At 37.6% G+C, this 26972-nt stretch overlaps 1 protein-coding gene across 1 annotated transcript in view; it reads right to left on the bottom strand.

Moving 5' to 3' along the window:
- Nucleotides 1–26972, bottom strand: part of LOC122816270 (bactericidal permeability-increasing protein-like) — a 707989-nt gene that overhangs the window by 278052 nt on the left and 402965 nt on the right. Inside the window, exon 5 of the mRNA XM_044089007.1 lies at nt 4809–4964. Within this exon, the coding sequence (XP_043944942.1) occupies nt 4809–4964 (156 nt within the window). The remainder of the gene's footprint in view (nt 1–4808; nt 4965–26972) is intronic.

Here is a 26972-nt window from a genome sequence, read left to right as displayed (position 1 = left end):
AGATATTGTGGTATTCTACGATCTTCTTGTAAATAACTAAAATATCATAGCATAGTTGCATGCATTTCCTGGTTTACCAACTCCCTCCCTACTGGCCTGCTAGTCAATATATTTTCATGACAGTTTTTGTGATTTTTCACAAGCAGAAGTGAACGCTAGAGGTGCTCCCAGAATTAATGGGAACTTGCGGGAGCGATAGTGGGTAAACACCATAGATAACATGAGTTTCTGCTTCTGCCTTGGTCTACATCCACTCACTCTTCTTGAAAATAACTATCTGCTGGTGGCAGAACCAGAAAGAGTGAGTACCCTTAGTTTATTTCCTGTTAATTATTGCAATGTGTAGCACAACTACTGGTCATCATGGATGCAGTGTTGACATGGGACAGAGAGATAATTATGGCCATGTCTCTGCTCATAGCCAGCTTATTAGTTCAAGGTATGGATACCAAAAAATTCACATCAAAACTGAAGCTTAAGCATTCATGCTTAAGCATTCATTCTTGGCATTCATGATGAGAAAAGATAATGGTTATAACTGGTAAGTCCCAGTCATAATTAATTGAGGTGCAAGGAGCTTTATCTGCTGTTTGAACTACCAGTTATAGAAGAAAAAAGAAAAAAATGTATAGTAGCACAATGAGCTTTACCAGATTTCAATTGAAAGATGGTAAAACACTTTGCATCACCAAATAAGAAAGCAGACAGAAACTAAGTCTCTCTCTCTCTCTCTCTCTCTCTGCAGGAGAAAGAGCATTAAAAGATGTTAGACATTTTATTCTGCTACACATTTTGATTTCAGAGTATAATCACTGCATTATATGTGTCCTGATATTTTAAAAGAGCGCAGTGTGAAGCGCAACAATCAGCCAAAACTGCTTGTGTGGAGGTATTAACAACATCTGAGCTGACAGATAGCTTACCAGAACCTATTCCTTTAAGCAGCATTAAAATCATTTTCAGTGGGCTGATGTAAAATGTTCTCTTTTGAGCGATCATTTCTTGGCAGTCAAATAATTTTATTTAATATCTGAATTGTATATCTTCTACAACTTATCTAGTTCCACAGAACTAATAAAAAAAAAAAATAAAAAAAATGAGGGGATATCGTATGCATTTATGGCAGCTGGATTTAAATAAGCCATTGCATAAATGCCTGGTGTGGCTACAATAAACTGCTAGGCCAAAATTTGCATTCCCAAGTACAATTGATGATTAAGTGACATTCCCAGTATTTTTAAAAAGCTTCTGAAATACTTTCTAATCTTGTTTATTTCATTAAAAAGTCCATTGAAACATTATGAATCAGAAATTATTTATTATAGTAAACATCTGTGCAGTTGCAGTGATTCATATCCTATTTACATCTATTGTGGTTATTTCTGGTTTATATCCACATCTAGTCTAAGAGGGGAGAGTGATACAGGATAGCTAAAGAAATGTCTTTATAGCTTTTGGACAGTTTGTTAATATTCACATAGGTTCATAGGTTGGTACTAGCCTATCGGTCCTAGGGCCTATACAGGCCTAGCCATAACAATTCCCTGGCTATTTCTTCCCACACTATTTACTTCCCTGGACCCCTGTCTAGCAGGGTGACTGACGTGATCCCTGGGGTGAATTTCCTTTCTCCCATCCAATCATCAAGGTTCCCTCTTCAAAAGGGCCAAAGAGGCTGTGTTTGACATGTATGGGCAGTCTATTCCAGAGTCTGGGGAGTCTCTGGGTCAGGAACCTATCCCTCCAGCATGTTTTTTTTTATTGTGATGACAAGATTTAGATCCCTGGAGCATGTGGCTTTGAGGGATTGGGATTTCTTTAAGTGTAGCATGTCCAACAGCTCTGGGTTTGACATGGCCTTGTATGTTAAGCAGAGATTGCCTCGGAGTAGACATTATGCGACAGAGTATAGCTGGAGTTTTCTAAGGTGGTAAGCATAGGTCATTTGCTTTAGGCCTGTGATTCTTTTAGTGAGATATTTCTGCGGCCTCTCCAGTTGTTGCAGATGTCTTGAGAGGTACATACCAAATGGGGCATTGTATTCTATAATAGGTCTAATAAGGGATGAGTACAGTGGGACAATGCCCTCCTTTTTTCTGGATGAAAAGCCCTTAGTGATGAGGTGTGCCAGATAGAAGGATTTCCTGACTGTTGTGGTGATGTGGTTATTGAAGGTGAGACCACTGTCCACCTGTGCCCCTAAGTCTCTTATCACACTTTTGTTGTTTAGTGTACTGCCACCTATGTGATAATTCACGGGTACATGTTTTTTCCCAAAGGGGATAACTATACATTTCTTGGCATTGAGCTTGAGCCCATGGCTCTGGCACCAAGCATCTGTTTCTGTTAGGCCCTTTTGTAGAGTATCCACATCATTTGAAAATTCAATAATGGCTCCAAGTTTGCAGTCATCTGCAAACTTTGTTAGCCAGAGTCCGTTAGTGTTGGCCTGTACTTCAGAGAAGTAGATGCCAAACAAGAGAGGTCCCAGGACTGAACCCTGAGGTACTCCACTTGTCACTTGTCTGGAGCTGGATTTGGAGTTAGCTACTTTTACAGTGTGGGTTCTGTCAGTAAGCCAGTTGGCAATCCATTGAGTGACGTAGGGATTAATGCCCAGCTTCGTAAGTTTATCTATGATTCCAGAGTGGGGGATGGTGTCAAAGGCCTTGGCGAGGTCCAGATAGGCTGTGTGGACTGCCTTACCCTCTTCCACAGCTCTGGAGACTGATTCGAAAAAGTCAATAAGGTTCAGTAGACAAGATCAGCCCTTCACGATCCCAAACTGGGTGGGGTCCAGTGTTCTAAGGTTGTCAATGTCTTTGTTTATAAGTTCCATGATAATATGTTCCATGGTCTTGCAGATCAGGCTAGTCAGACTGATGGGACAGTAGTTCCCAGGATCCAAGGTGGATCCCCTCTTGTGGAATGGGATAACTGTAGCTGTGCACCACTCAGTGGGCATGAAGTCTGAGGTGAGGGTATGATTAAACATGACACTTAGGTGAGGTGCCAGTTCATTTTGTAGTTCATGTAGTACACAGCCCGGGATGTCATCTGGTCCCATGGATGCTGTATTCTTAGTTTGGAGAGTGCATTTTTTTACCTGTGTGGCCGTTATTACTGGAATTTGGCAATCTTCCAGTATTGAGATGGGCCATTTAAAGGGTGAGAGGGGGGGTGAAGTTGGCACTTAATCGATCTGCCAGGATATTGGCAATATCCTTGGGATCAGTATATTTAATGCCATTCTGTTTTAGCTCAGAGCAGATCTGAGCATAGCCATTTAGATTCTTGACATAGTTATAGAATGCCTTGTGGTTGGCTTTGCTATCTGGCAACAATTAATTTAGCAGAGGCCCCATTCCAGTCACTTTAGTGCTTAGTTGCATTTGTTACTTAACTTAGCTTGTAAAATCCTAAAATTAGATAGTCATTGGGAAAATCCAAATATAACTTCACCTATTTAGAGAAATTTATATGACAAGTAATGTACATTTGATCCCAATAAAAGGGGCTTTTCTTGGTTCAGGTTAGAAAACTGACATCAAACTCAGGGAAGGGAGGCATTGCATTGGGGTCTGTCTCTATGATGAAACCAAAATTTAATTCTTGGTTCTGAATTTTTTAGAATAGGTAACAGACTAAGAAGTTAGCATTTGGCAAGGGAAGGAAAGAATCAGAGTCTGCAATCAGATTATTTTGAAACCAAGTGAAGGTCATATGAACTATAACAATACTCCCCCCTGTTGTCCATCGTATAAACTATAACAATACTCCCCCGGTGTTCATCATATGAACTATAACAATACTCCTCCCCCCTCCTGCTGTTCACCATATAAACTATAACAATACTCCCAACATTTTTCTCTAAGGTGTGAATTATCATGTTATTTTTATTTTTTAAATCATTCAATTTACGATTAGCTAGTTTCATATCTATCTGCTGCGCTGTTTGTCCATCATCTTGAAACCTCAAGCAAAAGATATATTTTGTTATTGTGGTTCTATCCAATATGTTTTGGGTATATGCATTTTATTATAACGATTGCTCTTGCATTACATACTAAATCAAAATATGGGGAGATAAGTCTAGTGTCTAATGTGATTTTGTATTTATTAGTGATATTCATGCTAATATATAAAATGAGTCTTCATTTTTTACTCTTTAAACATATTTGGTGTTTGTTCCAGTTAATAACGTACATATCTGTAACACTATATTGTCATATCTTTTCTGTTCAGAATGCATTATTTTCTTTTACTATATACCATTATTAGTAAAATAAAAAAAATAACTCATTTAAAAATTACTTCTGATTTATAACTTTAACATAAATCTAGTACATTAATTTAAAAAATAGATAAGATACCTGAATGTGGATATTATTCCATCACTTTGTCTACTGCTTATTAAAGTGCAGTTTGTGGACCACCCAAGTCCTAGTGTAAGAACTGACAGTAAAAGTTGTTCTACCATTTCTTATTCATTCAGCCAACCAACCAGCCAGCCATACTTATTTATTTAAATCATGCTTTTCCCTGTGTAGTTTTGTAGTGTATTACAAAAATAATGAAAGAAAACCAGGTTATCAGATAAAATTGCATGCGACAGTTAAAGAGCTGCCAATACTCTGAACAAATAGTTACAGTCATATATGTATTAGGGTTCCTGAGTTAAATTTACCTTTTCCAAAAATCTTACCTACAAAGGCAGTTTTAAAACTGCCAGTCAGCATTTTCCATACTAAACATAAAATGTAAAAAAACATATTTATACATAATACTATTATATCTAAGGATCATACCTTGTTCCTCCCCATATCTGAACGTCAACATCATTCACTCCAGATGAGCACTTATCTAGCCACATCCTAGGATAGCCGTCATCAGTACTTGTAACTCCTACTGCCAACTTTAAGAAAAAACTGCTGGAGTACACTTGGAAGTCTCCACCACCAGAGCTGCATGAAAGGAAGATGATAGTTCTAAACAAGGTATTGTGCCACAGCAACACCAAGCATAATAATATTCCAGTGATCTTCTTATACTGTGTTAGTTATTGAATGCTACAAAACAAATTTATAGAATGAAAAAATAAAATAGCAATATGAATGTGGAAAAAAAAAAACATGCAGATGAAAATGTAAACATGGAAAGAGGTTTGCATATGGGTAGACATACACATACATACATATAGATATACACACACATATATATTATTAGAACTCATTTAGTTAAGCTTTCCTTTCTAACAGAATAAATTATGCTGTATCACCTAGAACTCTTTCAGATCATTTCAAAATTAGACTTTTAATAAACTTTCAAGCTCATAAACAAAATATTTCCTATTTCAATACCTGGACGTTAAATCCTAAAATTATACAAAACCAAGAAACTACACAAGAAATTCAGAATGTGGTAGCCCAACTTGAAAATGATTTTATATCCGATCAAATTCCATATGACATACAATGGGCGGCTACCAAGGCGGTCATCAGGGGTATTATTATTCAAAAATCTGCATGGCTCAAAAAAAATATAACAATCTTAAGAATGAACTAGAGTGTCAAATAAACACTGCTGAACTAGAACTTCAGGAAAAATATTCTAAAGAACTTGAGGAAAAAATAATTGATTGGCAAAAACAATTACACAAACACATTTAGAAAATATCTCCTTCTTAGAATTAAGGTCAATATATCAATATTCAGAATGGGCTCAAATACCATCAACATTCCTAGCTAGACTAATTAACATAAAAAGTGGACTTCCTAGGATCAAAGAAATAAAATATGAAGGACAGGTGAAATATAAAGATCAAGATATAGTGGATGCTTTTGAAGATATTTATAAGAAATTATACAATATACCCTTATCATCATCTACAGACAGATTTGAGGGTTTTATACATAATATAAACTTTCCACAAATTACAGAAGATCAAAGGAAACTCTTAAAATCACTGTTACATTTAAAAGAGATAAAAGCTGCAATAAACAAACTAAAATTAGGTAAATCCCCTGGGCCTGATGGATACACATCAGATTTTTATAAGCTATTCATGGAACCTATCTCCAAAGTGTTATTAAAAGTTTTCAACTATATAATACAATGTGGTATAACATACAAATACTTAAATAACTCCAAGACAATGATGATTCCTAAACCGCATTCTGACCCAACAGACCCAGCAAATTATAGACCAATAGCCTTCATAAACACTGATCTTAAGATATTAGCCCATGATATAGCAAATAGACTTAAGAATATACTCCCCTCTATTATTTCCCAACAACAAATGGGCTTTATGACAAACAGGCAAACAAGTGACAACACCCTCCTTTTAGATACCATTGTATTTAATAGGGATAAATGCCCAAGATATGCCCTTACAGTAGATGCAACTAAAGCTCTTGATAGAGTAAACTTACACTTTCTCTTTAATATACTGCCTTTATATGGTTTTCCTCAAGAATTCATTAAAATGATCCAGGTTCTGTATCAGAAAGCTTCTACCACTATACAGGTAAATAAACTTATAACTAACCCTATACTCTTATCCAGTGGTACAAGACAAGGATGTCCTCTTTCACCATACCTATTTAATCTTTATCTAGAACCCCTCCTTCTGTTTATTTCACAAAAAACTTTCATCATATTCCCAGAATCCACAATACAAATCTTATATACTCGGCCTTTGCTGATGACTTAAATATATACTTCCAACTCCCCACTACTGACCTCCCAAAAATACTTAAAGTTATTGATGAGTTCTCGATAGTTTCAAATTATAATTTAAATTTAAACAAGTCACACATATTTCCCCTCAGTCCTATAGGGCATAAAGAATTGTACTTTCCTATGAGTGAGATCAAAATAAACTACCAGATAAAATATCTAGGAATAATATTTACTTCAGACTTCAAAGATATTATAAACAATAACCTACTAACTACATGGACTAATATTCAAAATGATATGGGTAGATGGAAGAACATTAATATGTCTCTACTGTCAAAAGCTAGTGTTGTCAAGATGAATTTTTTACCAAGAATACTCTTTCAATTAAATGCTACCTTTTCAAATATTCCCCAAAACTTCTTCCTTGCCATGGAAAAAGCTATATCAGGATTCTTATGGTATCCCAAATCTACCAGAATTAACTATGCAAAACTTGTACTCGCCAAAGATAAGGGGGGATTGGGGTTACCTGATTTTAAGCTTTACTATAGTATAATTACTGTATACAGACTAATACAAATAATAAACTATGACTCATATATAAATACTTGGACACCCCAATGGACCAAAATCTGGTATGAACAGTTGAAATCCCTTGGTTGTAATATCAAATCCTTACCATTCTTAAATTTAAACCAGGCTAGAATACACAAGAAGAATTTACACCCACTAATTAAAAACATGATTCTTACAACTCATAAACTATTTAAATCATTGCAATTAGCTGACGCTTTTGCCCTTATACAACCGTTACACCTAAATCCTAATTTACTAATAAATAATAAACCAGTAAATCTAACAAACTACCCCCTGATAAAAGGCTACACAATATGGGATATATACCAATGGAAAGACTCTAACACGGGGCAAATGAGACTTGAATTCAAACATCCTATGAAATACAGTATTATCCTTAACCAACTTCTTCATCTTATAAATGCTAAATTCTCACAAATACACACTGACTTACAGAACATAGATTTAGTTAAATTAATACTTGAAAATCGTGCGATTAAAGGGAGAACAATTTCTAGGACTTATAAAATTGTAATGAGTGCAAAACATCAGAAGTCTTTATTATTTTCAAACTATTGGCAAACGAAAAATCAATCACTGACTGAAGAAAATAAGAAACTAGCCATTGAAAATACAATCAAATTCATTCCTTTCAAGAAGCTGTTATATACACAAATTATGGTAAATAACAATCTATATTATACCTTATCTAAATTAAATAAATTAAATCCTAACTTTTCACCCATATGTCCCCATTGTCTGGATCAAACAGCTGATATTGTACATGTCATGTGGAACTGTACTAAGATACACAGCTTATGGTGCTCCTTGACAGTAAGATTAGAGAAGATGGAATATGAAAAATCAACCCTTACTTGGGAGACAGCTATATTGTACATTAATATCAATCAACTCCCAAAAATATTAAAACATGTTTTTATTACTATGTGTGCCCTTATTAAATTCTTTATTACAAAGAATTGGAATGTCATGTCACCAATTACATGGGAAAATTTTAGCAATCTTGCTATCAAATATATCTCATCTCACAAATTAATTTATTCAAAAACAAAAAACAAACGCTATTATCAAAAATATTGAGGTTACTTGTTAGATATAATTCTTGACAAATAAAATTTGCCTACAAATTGTCATGAAAAGCTAACCTTTAAATAAGAAATGAATGTAGTATAACCAGACTTTCTTGCATCTTCTCCCTTTTCTTAGTATATGTGTAATTAGATATTTTCCCTAAACATACAAATAAATGGTTACATTTCTATTTTTACTTTATATGTAGACTATCCCCATTCTAACTATCCTTTATGAGACCAAATGAACATAAGAATTCTCATACTTTACTTGACGATGTAGTGACTTCTTGTGTATATATTATATATATATATATATGTATAATTTTCTCGGAATGAGATTGTTGTCTGTTTTCTTTAGATTGGTATTTGTATTGTTTATTTGTGTTTTTGAGTTACCGTATTGTTGTTATTATTTGAAAAAAGAAAATTGAAATAAAGAGATTTTGGAAAAAAAAAAAAACTCATTTAGTTAATAAACTAATGTAATAAAGCAACAGCCATGCAAGTATCTGTTAAGAATATAGAAAGAATGCATATTTTATGGCTAGAGAGGTGGCAAATATAGACCTCTTATTTTGACTTAAACATTGCCCACCTTACTTTTGAAGTGCAGATCAGGAAATGGGTTACAATCATTTCATCACCCAAATTTCCAACAGCACAGTGATAGCTATGGGAAATGGTAATGTCTTTATAACAGTGCTCTCCCAGTGGTCAAGTATGCTTAACCATTTTGAAAATGCAGGAAATTATACAGGGAATGAAAAAAGGCACTAATAGCTAATCAGTTCCATCCATTTATCCTTCATGTCTAAAAATTAATTCTTTATAACTGGCTTTACTTTTTATTTCTTTTTATCTTGCTAGCATTACCCTTTGCTTGCTCTGTTTATCTCTGCCCCCCCCCCAATTCCCATATTGGTGCAGATTAAGAAAACTTTCCCATACTGTAGTAAGGGAATGTGCTCAACAAGTAGCCATGTGCAAGGTGTGTGTAATTCAGAAATGCATGTGCCACAAGCATGGATGATTGAGCAGCAAACACAGGCATGGTCCATGCTAGTGGTCATGTAATGACATGGTAATGAGCAACATTATTACAACGAGCATCTTGTGGTATGCAAATGAGACAAAACAAGAGTGAAGTGATTCATGAATGTTTAAGTATTGTTCAATGGGGCTGTGCCCACTGCATGTTTGAGCTTGGATGAATGTTTATGTTCAGACTAAGAGAATCATGCAGTTGAAAATATCTATCTGTAAGAGGCTCTTATTGCTACTGCCTTGCTAGATGGTGCACAGCATTAACCCCCAGAGTTGTCAGGCCATCTGGCCTTGCCTAATATTTCATGGACTTAAAGACAAACATTGTAGACTAGTACTGTGTGGATATAAAATGACACAAGAAATCGTTTACATGTGTAAACTTTGTCTGAAGCCTCATAGGAGTTGTAGAGAATCTATACTAGTGGATACTAAGCTATGTGTGGCTTTGTGTATATCAGCTACAGGGACTTTTCAATGACCTACTGGCAAAAAAATGGGGTATCTTCAGAATCAGATAATGGTCAAATGTGGCCCTAGGCACCATAATGGACTAACCCCTCCCCATCCACACCCATGCAGCCATACCAATATTCTGTTACTTGCCTGCCTCTCCTCAATTACCACAAAACACTGTTCAAATCTGTCATTGCACATACTATTCCTTTTTGTTATTTTACAATGCGCACAAAGATTTGGATTTAATTTAAAACTATTTCAAATTTTACAACAAAACACTGACTGCCATTTGCTAAGCAAAACAGTCTCACATTGAAAACAGGCTTAGCATGAGCAACAGTAAAGTTCTCTTCTCTTGAAACTCACATTTACTGAAAATGCAGCTGGCAACCCAGGCATGTGCTGAGACTCATAGTCAAACAGCATATAGTGAAGCACTAATTACAGTGTGTGTGAGGGGTACAGGAATTCAAAAGACAAATGTGCAATGCATTTGGTAACAGCTTGGGAAAGCCCACCAGATACAAGTGTCCCTTTGTAGGGGTAGCATAAGAGCACTGACTGGTGAGGTGACCTGGTCACACATAACAGAAATTAAGGCTGAGGGACTCAAACCCTGCACTACAGAAGCAGCTCATAGTGCATTTCACACTCCTGTGTCTACAAAAGAAAACTGTTTTTAAAATTAAAAATGTATTGTGACTTAAAATATTAACATTAAACTCAAATGTCATGCTGTCCAATTTATTGACAGCCAAATAAACACATTGTCAACAGTTAACAAAACAAGGAAACCAAGATTTGTAACCAAAGAACATGGCTCATATCATGATGCTATTTACTACAATCAGTTTCTTCCTTTACACCATAACTACTGTGGGTTGCAGGAACCAGGTATTTCTATACACATGCAGCCATCATTTACAGGTCTATATCACAAAGTCGAAGTTTGAAAAGAGTGAACGCTCTTAAATCAACACAAAATACCCGAAAGTACAGAATCTCAAACGTACGGAACAATGTTATTTTTCCCAGGGGAAAAATCGCTGTTCCAAAAAAAAAAAAAAAAAACAAATCCAAACACAACATATAAATATGCCAACTCCGAGATCGCACCACAGTGGAGGAAGCAGCAAAGTTCTGACAATGGCCCAGCGATTTTTGTCCCTGGGAAAAAAATTGATGTTCCGGCGTTCGGTTTTCTGTGGCTTCGTGTATTTGATGTCGATGTAAGAGCGTTCACTCTTTTCAAACTTTGACTTTGTGATATAGACCCTCAATTACAGCCACTCACATGACTGTACACCTCAGAAATCTGCTTGAGAACAAGTGAATGAATACATTCATAACTAATGTCCTTGAAATGTAGCTCATCTTACTGCTGTCAGAACTATACAGTGGAACCCATTGTGACTTCCCTCTTCCCCCTCAACATCTTAGTGCAAATCAGAGACAAAAATCCCAGAAATCAGGAACAGATTTTAGATGTTTCTCTCATATACTTGACAAGTTGTTAGAATAAAAAGCTTTGCAAAAGCAAACATTTTCTAAAGGATACAAATCCTAAAACCATGCCTGTCTCTATTTAGTGACTGCAATCTACAACAGTTTGCCAGAAAGCTACAAATTTTGCACAGAACGGGCAAAAATACCTCTTAACTTCTTTGTTCAATAATTCTTGACAAAGCCAAAAATAAAGAAGACACCCATATTTTAAAAACATTATCTTTTATCTATTTGCTATCCAGTTAAACTCAGTGTAGAAGATGTCCCTTTTCAGGAATGACCAAGGAGCACTGTTTGAGTGATTTTCTCAAAGGCACACAGCAGGTATCTGGAGGTGAAAGGATTCAAGGTCTGTCTGTACTTTTGCCAACAGAAATCAGTTTCTTAAACTTAAGTGCCAAACAACTCTAATGAACTTGAAATGCATTTTCTGAACAACTATGTAACTCTAATAACTGGCATTATTGACTATTATTCTCAGTGATTTCTCAGAAAATGGAGAAGTTAAAGAAGGTCTGGCAGCTAGTGCAGTGGGTTAAGCTCAGAGCTCTTAATGAGCTGCTTCCTGTAGTCAAGGATACAAGGTTTGCATTTCTCTAGCCCCTCCTTCTGTGTGATTCTAAGCAAGTCAGAAAACCAGGCAGTGTTCCTGGGACTTAGGGTAAAGACTCTTCTAACTAAGCATAAACTGATTTACCTGAAATTGTTTACTGTAATCCTCCTGGTGAAGCAGCAATTACAAGCTATCTTGGCAGTTTTCTGTGTACATTCTCTACAGTTTTCAATATACCCTGAAGAATCCTTCTTTTAGAATTTACTGGGGAATCATCCCATTTGATTTTCAATACATCATGGAGAATCTATCCTGTAGAGTTTTCAATACATTCTGGAGAATCCCTCATATAGAGTTTACTGGGGAATCTTCCTTGGACACACACACACACACACACACACACACACACACACACACACACACACACACACACACACACACACACACACACACACACGCACAATCTTATAAAGTTTACATCCTTGGTGAATATGCCTTTGGGACACACACACACACCAAATTATGTATCTTCTGTCACTCTGAACATTAACTCAGCAATCTCCTGCCTGAAAAACTATTCTTTTTCCCTTCCATGCGTGAAAGAGATGAAAAAAAAAAGGCAAGCAAACTGCCCTTCCCCTATGAACAAATCTCCTGATTGGATTCCTAATCTCCTGCTCACACTCAGCAATGGTACTTCCAATGATGTCGATTGCTGCAAAGGTACTTCTAAGGCTGCTGAACTTACATGTGTGTTAAGTAGTGAAAAAGAAGGAAAAAAAATTCTCTCACTCAGCAATGCTTCTAGTGTGGGTGACACTGAAAGCCTGACATCCAAGTATAATAAGAATCAGTGTTTTAAACGGTACAGAGCCTGTTTTCTGTACAGAGTAGTGGATTCATATATGTATATATATATATATATATATATATATATATATATATATATATATATATATATATATATATATATATATATATATATATATATATATATATATATATATATATATTTTTTAAGGCCATGCTGGGCCTTCTTCCAGCACCTGGCCCTAGGCATCTGCCTAGGTTGTTTTGTGCTGGATCCAGCCTTTGGTATCTCAGGCATTTGCCTTGAGAATACTCTATCAGTTTCTTGATACGATGATTTAGTTGGTGTGGGAGCATATGTGGTTCCCATGTAATACAGAGGAGAGAGCCAACACCATATAGGATTTCTATGATATAGCCTATTTCCCTGAAATAATGGAGTCATAGAGTTCCTCCACATTGAAATTAAGGCCCTACCTGTTGAACTAGGAAGGAGGAAAGTGAACTGTAAAGGGTATTACTTCATCGGCTGTCAAGTGGTCTGTAATTCAGAGGATACAATCTACAGTGTGTCTGCATGCTACCTTAACAGCTATCATGACTCCACATATGGTACATTTATGACACATATAAACATTTTGTGAGGGGGTTTCTTCCCACAGGGGCATCTACTTGGTGATGCCAGATATGAATGGAAGCCTGGCTCATGACACCCATAAGAAATCCACAAACTCAAACAGACCAGGGGTACAGTGGTGCTCAATCCAGAAACATTAGTGAGGTTGTGTCTGGGCTGCTAATGATATGTTTTCACTGTCTGGATTCATGCAGTGGTGTCCCTCAGTATGCCCCTGGCTTGTGTGCAAAAAATATATCAGTATGTGCAGTGTTATACAGTATCATACTCAGAAGGCAGTTAAAGCAAGATTGGCACTTGCAGGAGCAGCAGTCCCCAGCACACCAGGCAGTGGAGGGTAAGTCAGTGGAGGAGCCAGCAGCAGGGATGATCATGCCAGATGGTGGGAGATGCACTGTGTTGTGGCACTGGTAAAGAGGCAGCAGCTTGTATATAGCTGCAAAACATGGTAGATGAGAAAAAAGCATATACACTGCAGTAAAAATGATGCATGCTGTGATGCCCCTACACTGGCCCAGTAATCAAGGAGCCTCAATCGTCACCACTAGCACCGGCGAGGGATATCCCCATTAGGAGGATGAAAAGCACACACACAGTAAAGTACAATTTTCCTTAAGAGCACACAGAGATCACAATCAGTCTGGGGCTGGTTTCTCCCTCTTTCTCCAGATCCCCAATAAGACTCCCCACTGGCACAGCTATAGAGTTGAGTCCTTAGCCAGGGTTCCAAACCAAGTCCTCTCAGCACTCTCTCTGTCCAACCAGTGCTTCATGTCCCTGCCCAAGTAGCTGATACACACACACACACACACACACACACACACACACACACACACACACACACACACACACACACACACATTGATATTTGATTTATACACAAACACACACCTGGGAAAGGCTGGCACAGGTTTACTAGCTATACCCCCTTCTGTCCAGACCATAATGTAGTTAGCACTGCCACCAGGACCCCTTATCATCTACTTTAAGGCCCTTCTTAAAGGGTGACCAATCTTATTGTGTAATGTTACTATTATTCAAATGGTAAGTGTGACCAATACTTTCAAAGCTATTTAGGAGTGGCCTGTACAATGTCACCCAATACATATGCAAGTATTCTAAAGACCTTAAATATCTCTAAACAAACCAGCCACAATTAAAAGGTTTAAATATATTTAATAATAAATAATAATAAAAGAACAAGATAATACTTAACTCAGCACAGTGACTACAGAATTCAAAATCACAGGGAATATATTAAAGCAACATTGCAGGATAGTCTCAAATAAATAAGTTTATTGGGTGGCAAAAGCCAGGGAACCTTTTTGGCTAGGCTTATATAGGCCCCAGGGCTGATAGCCTAGTACCTACCTATGAACCTATGAACCTAATACAGAAAACATCTAGACTAATCTTCACTATATTCCTATCTATAGCTAAAAGATATCACTGTACCCTAGACTTACTTACACAGCAAGGAAAACGCAGATGAGAATGGTTGTTTTCAGGTCCAAAGATAAACTACAAAATGCACAGTCTCTGAGAGAGTTCCCAAATTAATATCAAAACATTACTGCTGGACCAGCTGGATGACATCACTATTTGTCACATGCCTTCAGTTCCCAGGCTAACAGATACCAACAGAATTTAACATTTCTCTGTGAAAAATACTCATCTCTCAGATATGCAGCTACTGGGAAGTCACACAGCAGTAAAACACCTTACATTCCAAACCTAGTAATTATTTCTGTTTCAAGACAGTAGAAAGAAACCTCTGCTGTAGACATCCTGTCTCCTTCAGTGAAACTGAGAGATAAACACAATCGTAGAACAATTCACTTTTTTTCTTAGAGTTTGCAAGTTAAGTCTGTTATTTTCTAGTAGGGTACACTGTGGTTACATTCTTGAAGCTCAGTACAGAACATACAGTTCAACACACACTTCTGCACCAGTAGTTTAATATACACATAAAATGTAGTTCTCTTACATTTGTAAGACAAGCCTATGGATCATATTAATATTCACAAATGACATATGATTATTTACAAAATTCCAGATAGTTGGGCTAGCAGTGTCACATTTCTATATAAATCATATTAATATTTTCAAGTGATATATAATTATTTGCAAAATTCCAGCTAGCTGGGCTGGCAGCATTTCCGTTTGTCACACATGCAAAAGTAACATCAGGCTTCTCATACACATGCATAAGCTGGCCATGCTGTGCATCAGACATAGGCAACCTAAGTAACAATGTACAAAGGTTAGGGAAAAGTTATTAACATTTTCAGAGGTGAAGAAGGAAACACATGAGTGGATCTCAGTCATAGTGAAATTTGTGACTACTGAGGATTATTAAAATAAAATGTACTGCTGCATATATTGCATTTTAGTGTGTGTGTGTGTGTGTGTGTGTGTGTGTGTGTGTGTGTGTGTGTGTGTGTGTGTGTGTGTTGGGAGGGGGCTAACATAAAAGACTTTGTGAAGGGCCTGTGACAGTGGCTGTTTGTGTGTGTGAGTGGCCTTAGGTCAACTGGTGCTCTAGGCAAAAGGGATCCACAGCGCCCCCACCACACCACCAGGTGCCCCCATCCTGGTCTCCCTACCCTAAATAAATACTGGAAAAGTGTCCCTGCTAGAGCGGCACCCTAGGCGGTCACCTAGTTGGCCTATGCCTAAGACCGGCTATGTTTGTGATGCACCAGTGTTGTGAGTGTGGCTCTGGTGGGACACAGGCACAGCCTCAGCAGTAGCTGCAGCACTGCAACTTGTAGTACTGGAGAGTTTCAGGGCTTGAGGCAGAGGTTTGAGCATCCATTGTGCTCATCCACCCATGAGAACTGGCTCTATCCAGAGTTGCACTGGTTGTACCATGACCCTGGCCAGGTGATGTTGTGCTTTATGACCATAAGTGGTCTTCTATGAGATGTGCCATTGCCATGACTACAACAACAGGAATGCCCTCTCCTGGGTGTTGACACCTCCACAACAGGTGTAGCCCTGGATGTGCTTGAGCTGTGGGTGCATGACTTAGGTCATCCACTACCATAATGACTAACATATGTGGCAGTAGTGATGAACCACCTTTGTGGATGGCATTTCACCACTGGCAGGTGTTTTTATGAAGACATTGCATATTATAGTATGTGATTGGGTCTATCCAAACCATCACACATATGGGATATGCACTCCTTTAGTTCATCATGCACACTCTACATCATCCCCACTATCTCCACCATAGCTGTAGTGCTAATAGCCTGTGGCTCCATGATAGCACTGCACATACTCTGGGCTGCAGCCACTGACACATTAATCCCAGGGAAATGGTGGTAACCATGTCTCCATTGAGTGCCATTACCCACCACCCTGTGTGCACCTCTCAGCCCATGAGTGGTAGTGGCAAATTCTGACTTGTGTCTGTTAGGTGGTACCACTCTTTCCTGCCTGCTAGTTTCCCTATTAACTTGACCTCTCTGTGTGTGGAGTGACTGCTGAGGCATAGAGGCTGTGCCCATGTCTGCATAATAGATGCAGTGGTCACATTCCCTGTGTCCATCACACACTCCATACTCCTTAACTGTGCTATGTCATCCCCACCATCATCATCAGAGGCTGCTGATCCTCCAGCGTCAGGTGGGGGCAGTTCCACAGTACTTGTACTGGATACAGAATCACCAGTAAATATAACTAAGGCAAAAATATATTCACTGTAAGTAGGACCCAGCACCAGGAATATATGTGAAACTGAGGTGTGTAAATATTAATGTTAAAAAAGTAAATATTTTAATTGCATACCTTGTGCAGATGACCATGCAGGGGGCTATCCCTGATGTTCCTGTATATCATAAATCATGCAGCTTTAATAATCTGGACAGTCACTAAGGGATTTAGAGCACATGCAGGTAGTCTTACACAAAATAGTGGCCTACATACATGGGACATCTCCAGTAGATTGTCTTGCTGGACACTCAAGCTCTGCCTTGGCATCCAGCACCACACTGTGGGACCATGTGGAGGTGCCACTGCCTCTGACAGAGCAAAGAAACTCTTCTTTCTCCATGACAGGTGTTTCACTTAATGGCCCAGCACACCTTGACCTACCTTTTCATGCCAGGTGTTCAGTTCATAGTTCATCAGCATGTGTTATGTCAGTGGCCCAGTGGTGCACCCTCCCATAACTGCAATTGTGGTTACCAACTGCATTGATGTCTACCATCACATCTGGCCAGAAACAGTCTGGGTAGGCCTGCTCAACAACATGCAGGCGAAAGAGCCATCATCCATGGAGATGGAGGGCTTGGGGTACCACCTCATTCTCTGCATCAGAGGCTTGGGGTACCACCTCATTCTCTGCATTAGAGTATTTTGGCTTATGTGCCATCTTTTCAGCAGAGTATGTTTCTGCTTCCTCTGTTTTTTAGGAATTCTTCTTGTTTGTGAGTGGCCTAGTAAATTCCTTACACCACCACCCTCCCCCTTGCCCATATAATGTGCTGTTTGAGTACCTGCCAGTTTTATTTATATATATATATATATATATATATATATATATATATATATATATATATATATATATATATATATATATATATATATGTATCCATACACTTTATGTAATCTCAGGCACAAAAGCTTACTGAGCGAATGCATCCCACAAAACAATACCTGTAACACTGCAACTGATCAAGGTGACATGATTGTTTTCTCTTAGAGTTAAAAAGACTTTTGTAAATGATATATACATGTAATGTATACAACAAACACATTTTTACTGAAAGTGGTATCAGAGTGTTGATCTGTGCTTTGAGTATGTGCTGATGGGTGTGTATCTCATTTTACTTAACAACCCTTTAGCCCACCATGCATCTTACCAAATTCTTACTACGAATCCAACAGCCATAACAGTGCCAAAACCACTAATAAGATGTAAAACAAACACTGCCAGCACCATGCTCTCAAACAGTCCTTTATTGTAGAGCACAGAAAAAACAATAAAAACAAAACGAACATGGATTGAGCGCTTTCTTCCCTTCCACAGGGATTTCATCAGAATCAGTAATCCTCCATTTGTTTAGTCATTATATAGTCCCCCCATTAATAATTAATTAGTTACTTCCTTTTTTACTTAAAGCTATATTAAATATTTGTAAGGAAACCTTTTTACGTGTCCAACTATAAAACTATAAACTAAAGAATTCCTAAAATATACTATAAAGTACAAAATGGAATCCTTTATGCAAACCAGTTCCTAAAAATGCCATACATTTAAAATACATATGAAATACATATAAAGACACTTATGAAACACTTTAAAAACATTTTGAGAAACATTTAAATACTATAACAATAGTGAACTATTGTGTATAAGTCCACGTATCTAATAACACATTTATATAACAAGAACCCATACCAGTAAAGAAAATATTTAATGTCTAACTTTTTGGAACAGCTGCTAAAGGTATAAAAGGTATAATGTGTGTTAACTATATAAATACATCATGAAATTTTACCAATTTTATTAAAAATACAAATGCATATAAACAATCTATCCTAAAATCTGTCTAAAAAATTGTGTATAATGAAATGTTAGAACCATTCGTAAGTAAAAAAATGTCTAAAATCAATCCCAACTGGTTCAATAATAAATAATTAATAAATAACTAATGAATAATTGTGTATATATTCCTACAGGTATATATCTTAACTGACTAAAGCTGCCTTCTCATTCAAAATTGGCTTAATTGATATCATTTCATTCAATCCTGAGGCTTGACTAGCTTGTAGTCTTATTTGCCACCTGACCTCTCTTTCTTCTATGTGACTTCTAAAATCTCACCCCCCCCCTAGGGTTGGGTAGAACTTTCTCAATGATACCAAATTTGAACCCACTACACCTCTTACACACGCAAGAATGTTTGTATAGGGCATTGTTTGTATTACATGTAGCGATCTGATACGTGTGTTCATAGATTCTGTCCCTAAGCCTTCCCTCTGTTTTTCCCACATAGAAACTGGGACAGCCTACACACTTTGCTAAGTAGATCACCCCTACTGTCTGACAGTTGCCCCTCTTGAAATAAATTTGAGTTTTTAAGGTGTTTTCTAGCTCAATTGATTCCTCTAATTGTATGTGTTTACACTGTGAACAAGAACCACATTTATAAGTTCCACTTCTATCTATTTTCCTAGGAGCTGTTTCAAAACATTTTTTCAAATTTGCCCCTGTCTTAAACACAAAATTAGGCCTATCTCCTACTATGGACCATAATTTTGAATTGTTTCTTAATATTACCCAATTATTGACTACAATCCTTTTCACCTCTTCTGCCATATTTGAATAAGGAACTATTATAGCCTTCTTAAATTCTTTTGAGTCTTCCATAACTCCCTCCATTTCCTGATTATTATCTTTCAAACCCTGTGGGTTCCCCAATAGGGGATTCTATTCCCCCTCATTCTTTTTTGACATAATCTACATTTTCTTGCAACATTTTATTAGGATATCTCCTCTCTCTAAAAAGTTCTACTACTTTTTGTAATTCTTCTTCCATATCTTTTTTGTGTGATGTCATACGTGCAACTCTAATGAGTTGCCCTTTAATAATACTTTTTTTCTGATGGGGGGATGACTACTAGAATACTCTAAGTATGAGTTGCTAAAGGTGGTTTTTCTATATGTTTTGGATCTGAACTCCTTTCCATCCTTTATGATGACAGTATCTAAATAACTGATCCTTTCCTTGTTGTGGGCATACGTAAATTGAAGAAATTATGTTGTTTATTCAAGTAATCAACAAATTTTTCTATCCCATCTTTTGGACCTTTCCAAAGAATGAATACATTGTCCAAAAATCTAACATATAGTTTCAAATGTACCTTGTGTTCACTTGTAAACACATACTTTCTTTCCCACTCCAACAAAACTAAGTTTGCATAAACTGGGGCACAAGAGGCCCCCATGGCTACACCCTTATGTTGCTTAAAGTACTCACCTCCAAAGAATATATAGTTGTGGTCCAATACTACCTCCATGAATTCCATAATTAAATAAATGTTATCCTCAGATAGGGTAGTATTATTGACCATACTTGATCTAAAGTAGTCAAGGCCTTCTTCCTTGGGAATCGAGATGTATAAATTTGATATGTCAATGGTTAAAAAGTGTAAATCCTGGTGCCAAAGTGTCTCTTGTAATCTCCCTAAAAAGTCCCAGGAATCTTTAATAATATGTCCTGCATTAACAACCGTCCTCTTTAACCATTTGTCTATCACCACTCCAAATGGGTATGTTTTGGAACCCCTCCCTGAAACTATATGTCTAAAAGCTAATTTGTCCAACCCTTTATGCGTCTTAGGAATACCAAAGATAGTTGCCACTGTGGGATTCTTAACTTTCAAAAAGTTCTCCTGATATCATTCCTTCATTGAGGTATTCATCCAGGTAAAAGTAAATTCTATTGTGACTAATAATAAACTCATTTATGGAGAATAAATGGTAGGTTAATGAGTCATTCAACATTTTAAAAATATCTTGAAAATATTGTATGGCATCATAAATCACTGTTCCTCCTCCCTTATCTGGACGCATTACACTTCTATCATTTCTAACAGTATTCAACACTTTAAACTATTCACTTGATAGGTTCCATCTCTTAAATGCGTTATTTTCCCTACATTTTAGTTTATAAATATCTTCCATAATTGCTTTTTCCATAATATTCAGGGTAGGTTCTAGGGGTGGGTTTATGTTACTTCTCTTTTTCAATTCTTTGTTTACATATTTGGAGGCCTTTTCATCCTTATTTTTATCTTGAAATGTGTACAGCAAATTTAGTTTTCTCACAAACATCTTTAATTCTACTATGGTCTCAATGTAGTCAAAATGTTTGTTGGGCACAAATGTCAACCCTTTCATACACAAGGAAAAATGTTCCTTACTCAATTTTACACCTGCAACATTGAAGATATGATATCCTTTGTAAGTACAGATAACACCATCTTCTAGTATTTCTCCTTCTAGAGAGTTTCCTACCATTTTTCCTTGTACCTCAACTTGTTTTGATTGTGATTGTAGTTGTAATTGTGATTGCTCCACCCCTTCTGTGCTGCCTCTCCTCTTGGTCTAGGCCCACCTCCCAGTGTTGACGGTAATGAAAGCCTGCGGTTCATAAACTTTTCCCTCATATCTTCCACCATAAGCCCCTTTCTTGGGGAATCTATCCTGGTATCTAACTGTTGGGTCTGTAAAAGTCCCTTTCATTCCCACTTGGTCCGCTCTTCTTAGTGTCCCTAAAATTATAAGCCTTATTGTCTTTATAGTCCCTTAAGTCCCTTTCCATTTTTTTACATTTTTCGTTAAAAAGTCTATTACTGTTGGAATAAACATACCTAATCTGCTTAAAATACAATTCTTCAAACTGCCCAAAGAGAAGGTCATTTTTAATGTCCAAATTGCATTTTTCTGCCTGTTCTATATAAAGGCTGGGTTTAGCATCATTACATTTTATTATTTTCTCCATCATTTCTAACCCATGTCTATTGAACATTTCAATAAACTCTTTAATTAAAGTATCATTGTAGTCTATTGTGGACTTATACAGAATAGTTCACTATTGTTATAGTATTTAAATGTTTCTCAAAATGTTTTTAAAGTGTTTCATAAGTGTCTTTATATGTATTTCATTTGTATTTTAAATGTATGGCATTTTTAGGAACTGGTTTGCACAAGGGATTCCACGTGGTACTTTATAGTATATTTTAGGAATTCTTTAGTTTATAGTTTTATAGTTTGACACATGTAAGAAGGTTTCCTTACAAATATTTAATATAGCTTTAAGTAAAAAAGGAAGTAACTAATTAATTATTACTGGGGGGACTATATAATGACTAAACAAATGGTGGATTACTGATTCTGATGAAATCCCTGTGGAAGGGAAGAAAGCGCTCAATCCATGTTCGTTTTGTTTTTAGTATTTTTTCTGTGCTCTACAATAAAGGACTGTTTGAGAGCGTGGTGCTGGCAGTGTTTGTTTTACATTTTACCGAATTCTTGCAAGTAGTAACAAACTTATTTCAAATTATGGCAGCAAGTATTATAGCAGTTAAAAACAGCCATTCTTGACAAAATGCAGTTATAAAAAGAAGCACTTAACTTGTATAAGCAGAGATTTACTTTGCTTTAACAATTACTCTCAGGTATAGCTGTTACAGGATCAGAACTGTCTGCCCTACATCATCTTCCATAGCACAATAGTTTTGTCTGCTTACCCATGCACTTATATTGTGCAGATTCAGACTGTATTAACTATGGTTCAACTCATTATTGTTTTTGACTCGCTCAGTTTACAGGATGGGAAAACCTGATATGCATTGTGCGCAGTTTTACTCAGTGTTGTGCGAGGCTGTGAATCCTTGTAGGCAGCACTGGGCATGCACTGACTGTACCATGCCTTTAAGGAAGGAATCTGTAATTCCACATGCAGCCACATGGAAAAGGGAGTTGCTGGAGTACATGCTTTCATAACAGCATAAACAGGGATACAGGACTGCTGGCCAGTTTTTCACACCTTAAAGCACCATTGTGAACCATAATAATACAATACCTGTATTAACTTAGCTTACCATCTGCCATGCAAATGAGGTGCCTCAATGCCCATCACTGCATAGCAGATGATACATGTAAGAACTGTTTTAGGCACCAGTTTTCTACCATTTTCCTTGTAGTTTTTCAAGGTGAGACATCAAGGCTGGAGATTGAAGAAGGAGAGGGTAGAGGCAGAAGTTAAACAGCAGAAATTACCTATGCCTACATGCATAACCTACCAGTTCATGCCCTCTACAGACCTTACACAATGCTACCATCCACAGACCTTCTCAGCGCTGCCATCCACAGACCTTACATGGTGCTGTTTTTCTCTCCATAGCAAGTGAAGCCATTGGAGGGTATAAGTAGCAGCACAGGAGGTAATTGGAGAGCCTAAGATTTCTGTGTTGAGTCACTCACTTGAGAATGCACAGGTTTCAATATTAAAGGCAGTATAGCTGTAGTTAAATACAGTGTAGCTTTTAAACACCACTGCCACTTCTGTGATAGTGTCCATTGTTTAAAGGTAGCAATGTGGCTGTTGGATATTATAAGTATGTGTCTGCATGCATTTTGCCATGTACTTAAATAAATGGCTCTTGATATTAAAGCTGTGCTCTCACATTGTGATGATGCCTGTGCATTTATCCCCCCCACACACACACACACACACACATTTAACTTCTGGTATCATTTTTATTTTGATATGCTTGTTTCATTACAGCAAGTACAAAAGTAGAAGCAAAAATAGGTATGAGCTACATTTTTTTAAATATCTGCCCCAGTCACTCTTTGTCAATATATTGTTTCTTTCCATTATAATAGCTGCAGGAGGATGTCTGTCTGAGCATCATTTTGTTCTTTGTATATGTACCTCTCTGTCTGTCCCCCACCCTCTTTCTTGTTATCATTCCTGTTACATACATTTATTTGGTTTATTATTTTGTTTCTTTCCATTTATGTTAGTATTATATGCAGACCTGTACTCATTCCTTAGGCAAGGCCTGTTGGCTCCCCACAAGTGTAAACAGCAGTGCTACCACTATGAGAAGTACAGTCATCTCCATATCTTCTGTCTGACCTGAACCAACAAGTACAGGTAGCCGTGCACTGGATACTAGGACATAGTACATGCCAGCAGAGGTGACATCTTTGTCATTCGTTAACAGCTGGCAGATATTGTGGGGGATTATCAACAGGAAGTTAGATGCTCAAAGTGGCCACATAGAGAATCTCCTCCAAAGTTTCATCCAAGTCTAGCACTGCCTCTATCACCTGAGACAGAGCTCAGTGGTGAGTGGTAAGTAAGCTCTCACTATGTCAGAGGGAATGCAGCTACAGAACCAAATCCTACCCATCATCATGGTGTTCCCTTACTTTTTTGTGCTTATGGTCACCCACGATTGTTGTACAGTCTCCCCCTCACCACTGTTTTCCCTCTGTTTCTCTGATGTCTCCTTCACCATTGTGGTCTCCCAGACTCATTTTGTTACCACACCCACAGTCAGTCTAATCTCTCATCCCCTGCTATCTGTGTTATCCTCTTACCTTCCTCTTATTTCCTTACCTAATGTACTTTCTCTTCATGCATGAAAAACAATTTATTCCGACATCCCAATCTCCATCTTGCTCATTCCTTGGTTTTTAATCTTATGCTCTACCCTCTGCTTGCTTTACCTTTTCATCTCTTTCATATAGTCACATTTCCAACCTTTAATCTGGTCAAACAATAGAACAACACATCTCAGTCATTGCCATTTAAGACTTCCAAATCGTGTTTCCTTTTTGCTCCTACTGTGTGTGACAGATCACAAAGAGTACCATTAATACCCATGTACGACTGACGAGACTGCTGTTATTCATTGAATATTTTACAACTTGAACTATTATGTACGGCCACTATCATACACTACATTTATGGGCGTTTTTGACACCAATCTAGCAAATGAGTTAACTGCCTTTGCACAGCATTTGGCACAGACGAAAATGCATGTGACAGTGAATTTTGAAGCATTTCTATTTTCAAACTATTACACTGCCAACTATGGATTTGGAAAAGGTGCTTAAATTTCAAAGATGGTGTCATGAGGAATGCAAAATATTCCTACAACTTCTTCATCAGCATTACAGGCCAAGGCTCCTTCATAAACAGTATCATGTGCCACGATATAAGGCAGATGTCTGGAGCAGCTTGGCACAACATGTTACACTCATGCTACAGGTATACCTCATAATAATAAACAATGCTACCACCATTAAAGGAATGTAAAACATAGACCTCCCACCCTCTTGAGCTGATGTGTGGCTGAGATGAAGCAGCAGCCACCAACTATGTACTGTAAGTAAGCCACAGCTTAAACCTCTAGATGCAAATTGCAACTGTCTGCCTCACAGAGTCTAACAGACTTCCATTTCCTTCTCCATGGTCACTGAGCAGATTGAAGAAGGAGGCTTGAACATATCAGGGAGCACCAGGGTGAGCTTACCTGTTGCAGGTACTGTAGCTTGACATATTAACAAATAAGTCAGTTGTTATATCAGTACTGAGAACGGGTATGTGTTTTTTCATTAAGGTTGATAGGTGTGACAGATCGCTAACTACACAACAGGCACTTTAGTGGCATATTTTGTATTGAATAAGAACAGTATAGTACTGGATATATATTTTGATGTTAGTAGTTGCAGGCCTGCATTTACTAACTGCAGTTCAACATGTTGATGCACTGCTGTCCCTCTATAATGCTGTCATTGTGTTTCAGCACAAGCATGCTTGTACTGCTGATGTAGCTTAGCATGTAAATGTAGTGCTTGGAGATTGCAATTGCTGATGGTTGTGGGTTCAGGTTCCATAGGTGCTGATTATTAGCACATCATTACACTGAGTTGGTTGTTTCATAACCTTTGCATTACAGTACAGGTAAAGTAGTCACAAATGTTCTACCTTCATTTTTTTCACCACATTTGTACTTTTCACTTCTCCATCCCCTTTCTCACCATCCTTTCATTATATTCATTTATTTGATTTTGTATTTTGTTTCTCTCCATTTCTTTTGCCTTTATATGCAGCAGCATCCTGACCGGTACCCCTGCCACCCTCCAGGCCTGTTGCCCAAACGACAGTGACTAAAATACCACTGTTAGCAATACAACAAGCAGCAGAGTCTCAAACTACTATTGTCACCTCCACCAACCCTCTCAACCCTCCAACCCCCCTCCGGCACCACCAACAGCAACTACTGCCACTAGCCATGCAATAAGAACCTGCAATAACACTTGCAACAACTATCATCAGTGAAGGTAACTAGTATGTCACCTTCTAGCAGCTGGGTGAAATTGTGTAGGATTATTATTGACAGGTGGCTGGATGCCCAAAATGGCAAGCTTGAGACCCCCCTCTGGCAACTCAGGGAGTCACATCCTTACCCTGCACTGGCATTAACTTCAGAGCCAGGGCCCATAGGTAAGAAAAACAATGGGTCATTCCTGGTGGGAGTACAGCTATGTGCCAAATTCTATCTCCCATCCCACTGTTGCCCTCACATTTGTGTCTCTGTCCAGCCTGTTTGTTGTCCAATCCTTCCCATTACCATTGCTTTTCCTCTGTGTGTCTGTTATCTCCTTCTATATTGTCTTCCCCATCACTGGTGCTGTCAGCACCTCCTCTGTCAATCCTGAATGTCATCCATGTTTGTTTGTGTGCCTCGGCCCACTTACCTTCCTCTTAGTTCCCTTACTACTTTTCCCAGTTTACCATCTTTTTTATATATAAAATGAACAGGTGACCACCCCTAACAAAAATCCATGTTTTCCCACCTCCATCATGATCATTTTTTTACTTCCTCACCTAATGTCCTGCCCTCTGCTTGCTTCACACTTTTCAAAACTTTCCTATCTTCTAATTTCCAGCATTTAATTTTGTTAAAAAACTGATCAGCACACAAGCCTCATGGCCCTTTAAGGCTGCTGCATCACTTATCTTTCTTGTCACTGCTGTGCATGCAGGATCTCACAGAATATGATCAAGGC

This window comes from Protopterus annectens, chromosome 12.part0 (assembly GCF_019279795.1).
Source record: "Protopterus annectens isolate FY-2018-M chromosome 12.part0, PAN1.0, whole genome shotgun sequence".
Lineage (NCBI taxonomy): Eukaryota > Metazoa > Chordata > Ceratodontiformes > Protopteridae > Protopterus > Protopterus annectens.
This window is presented reverse-complemented; position numbering and strand designations above follow the sequence as displayed.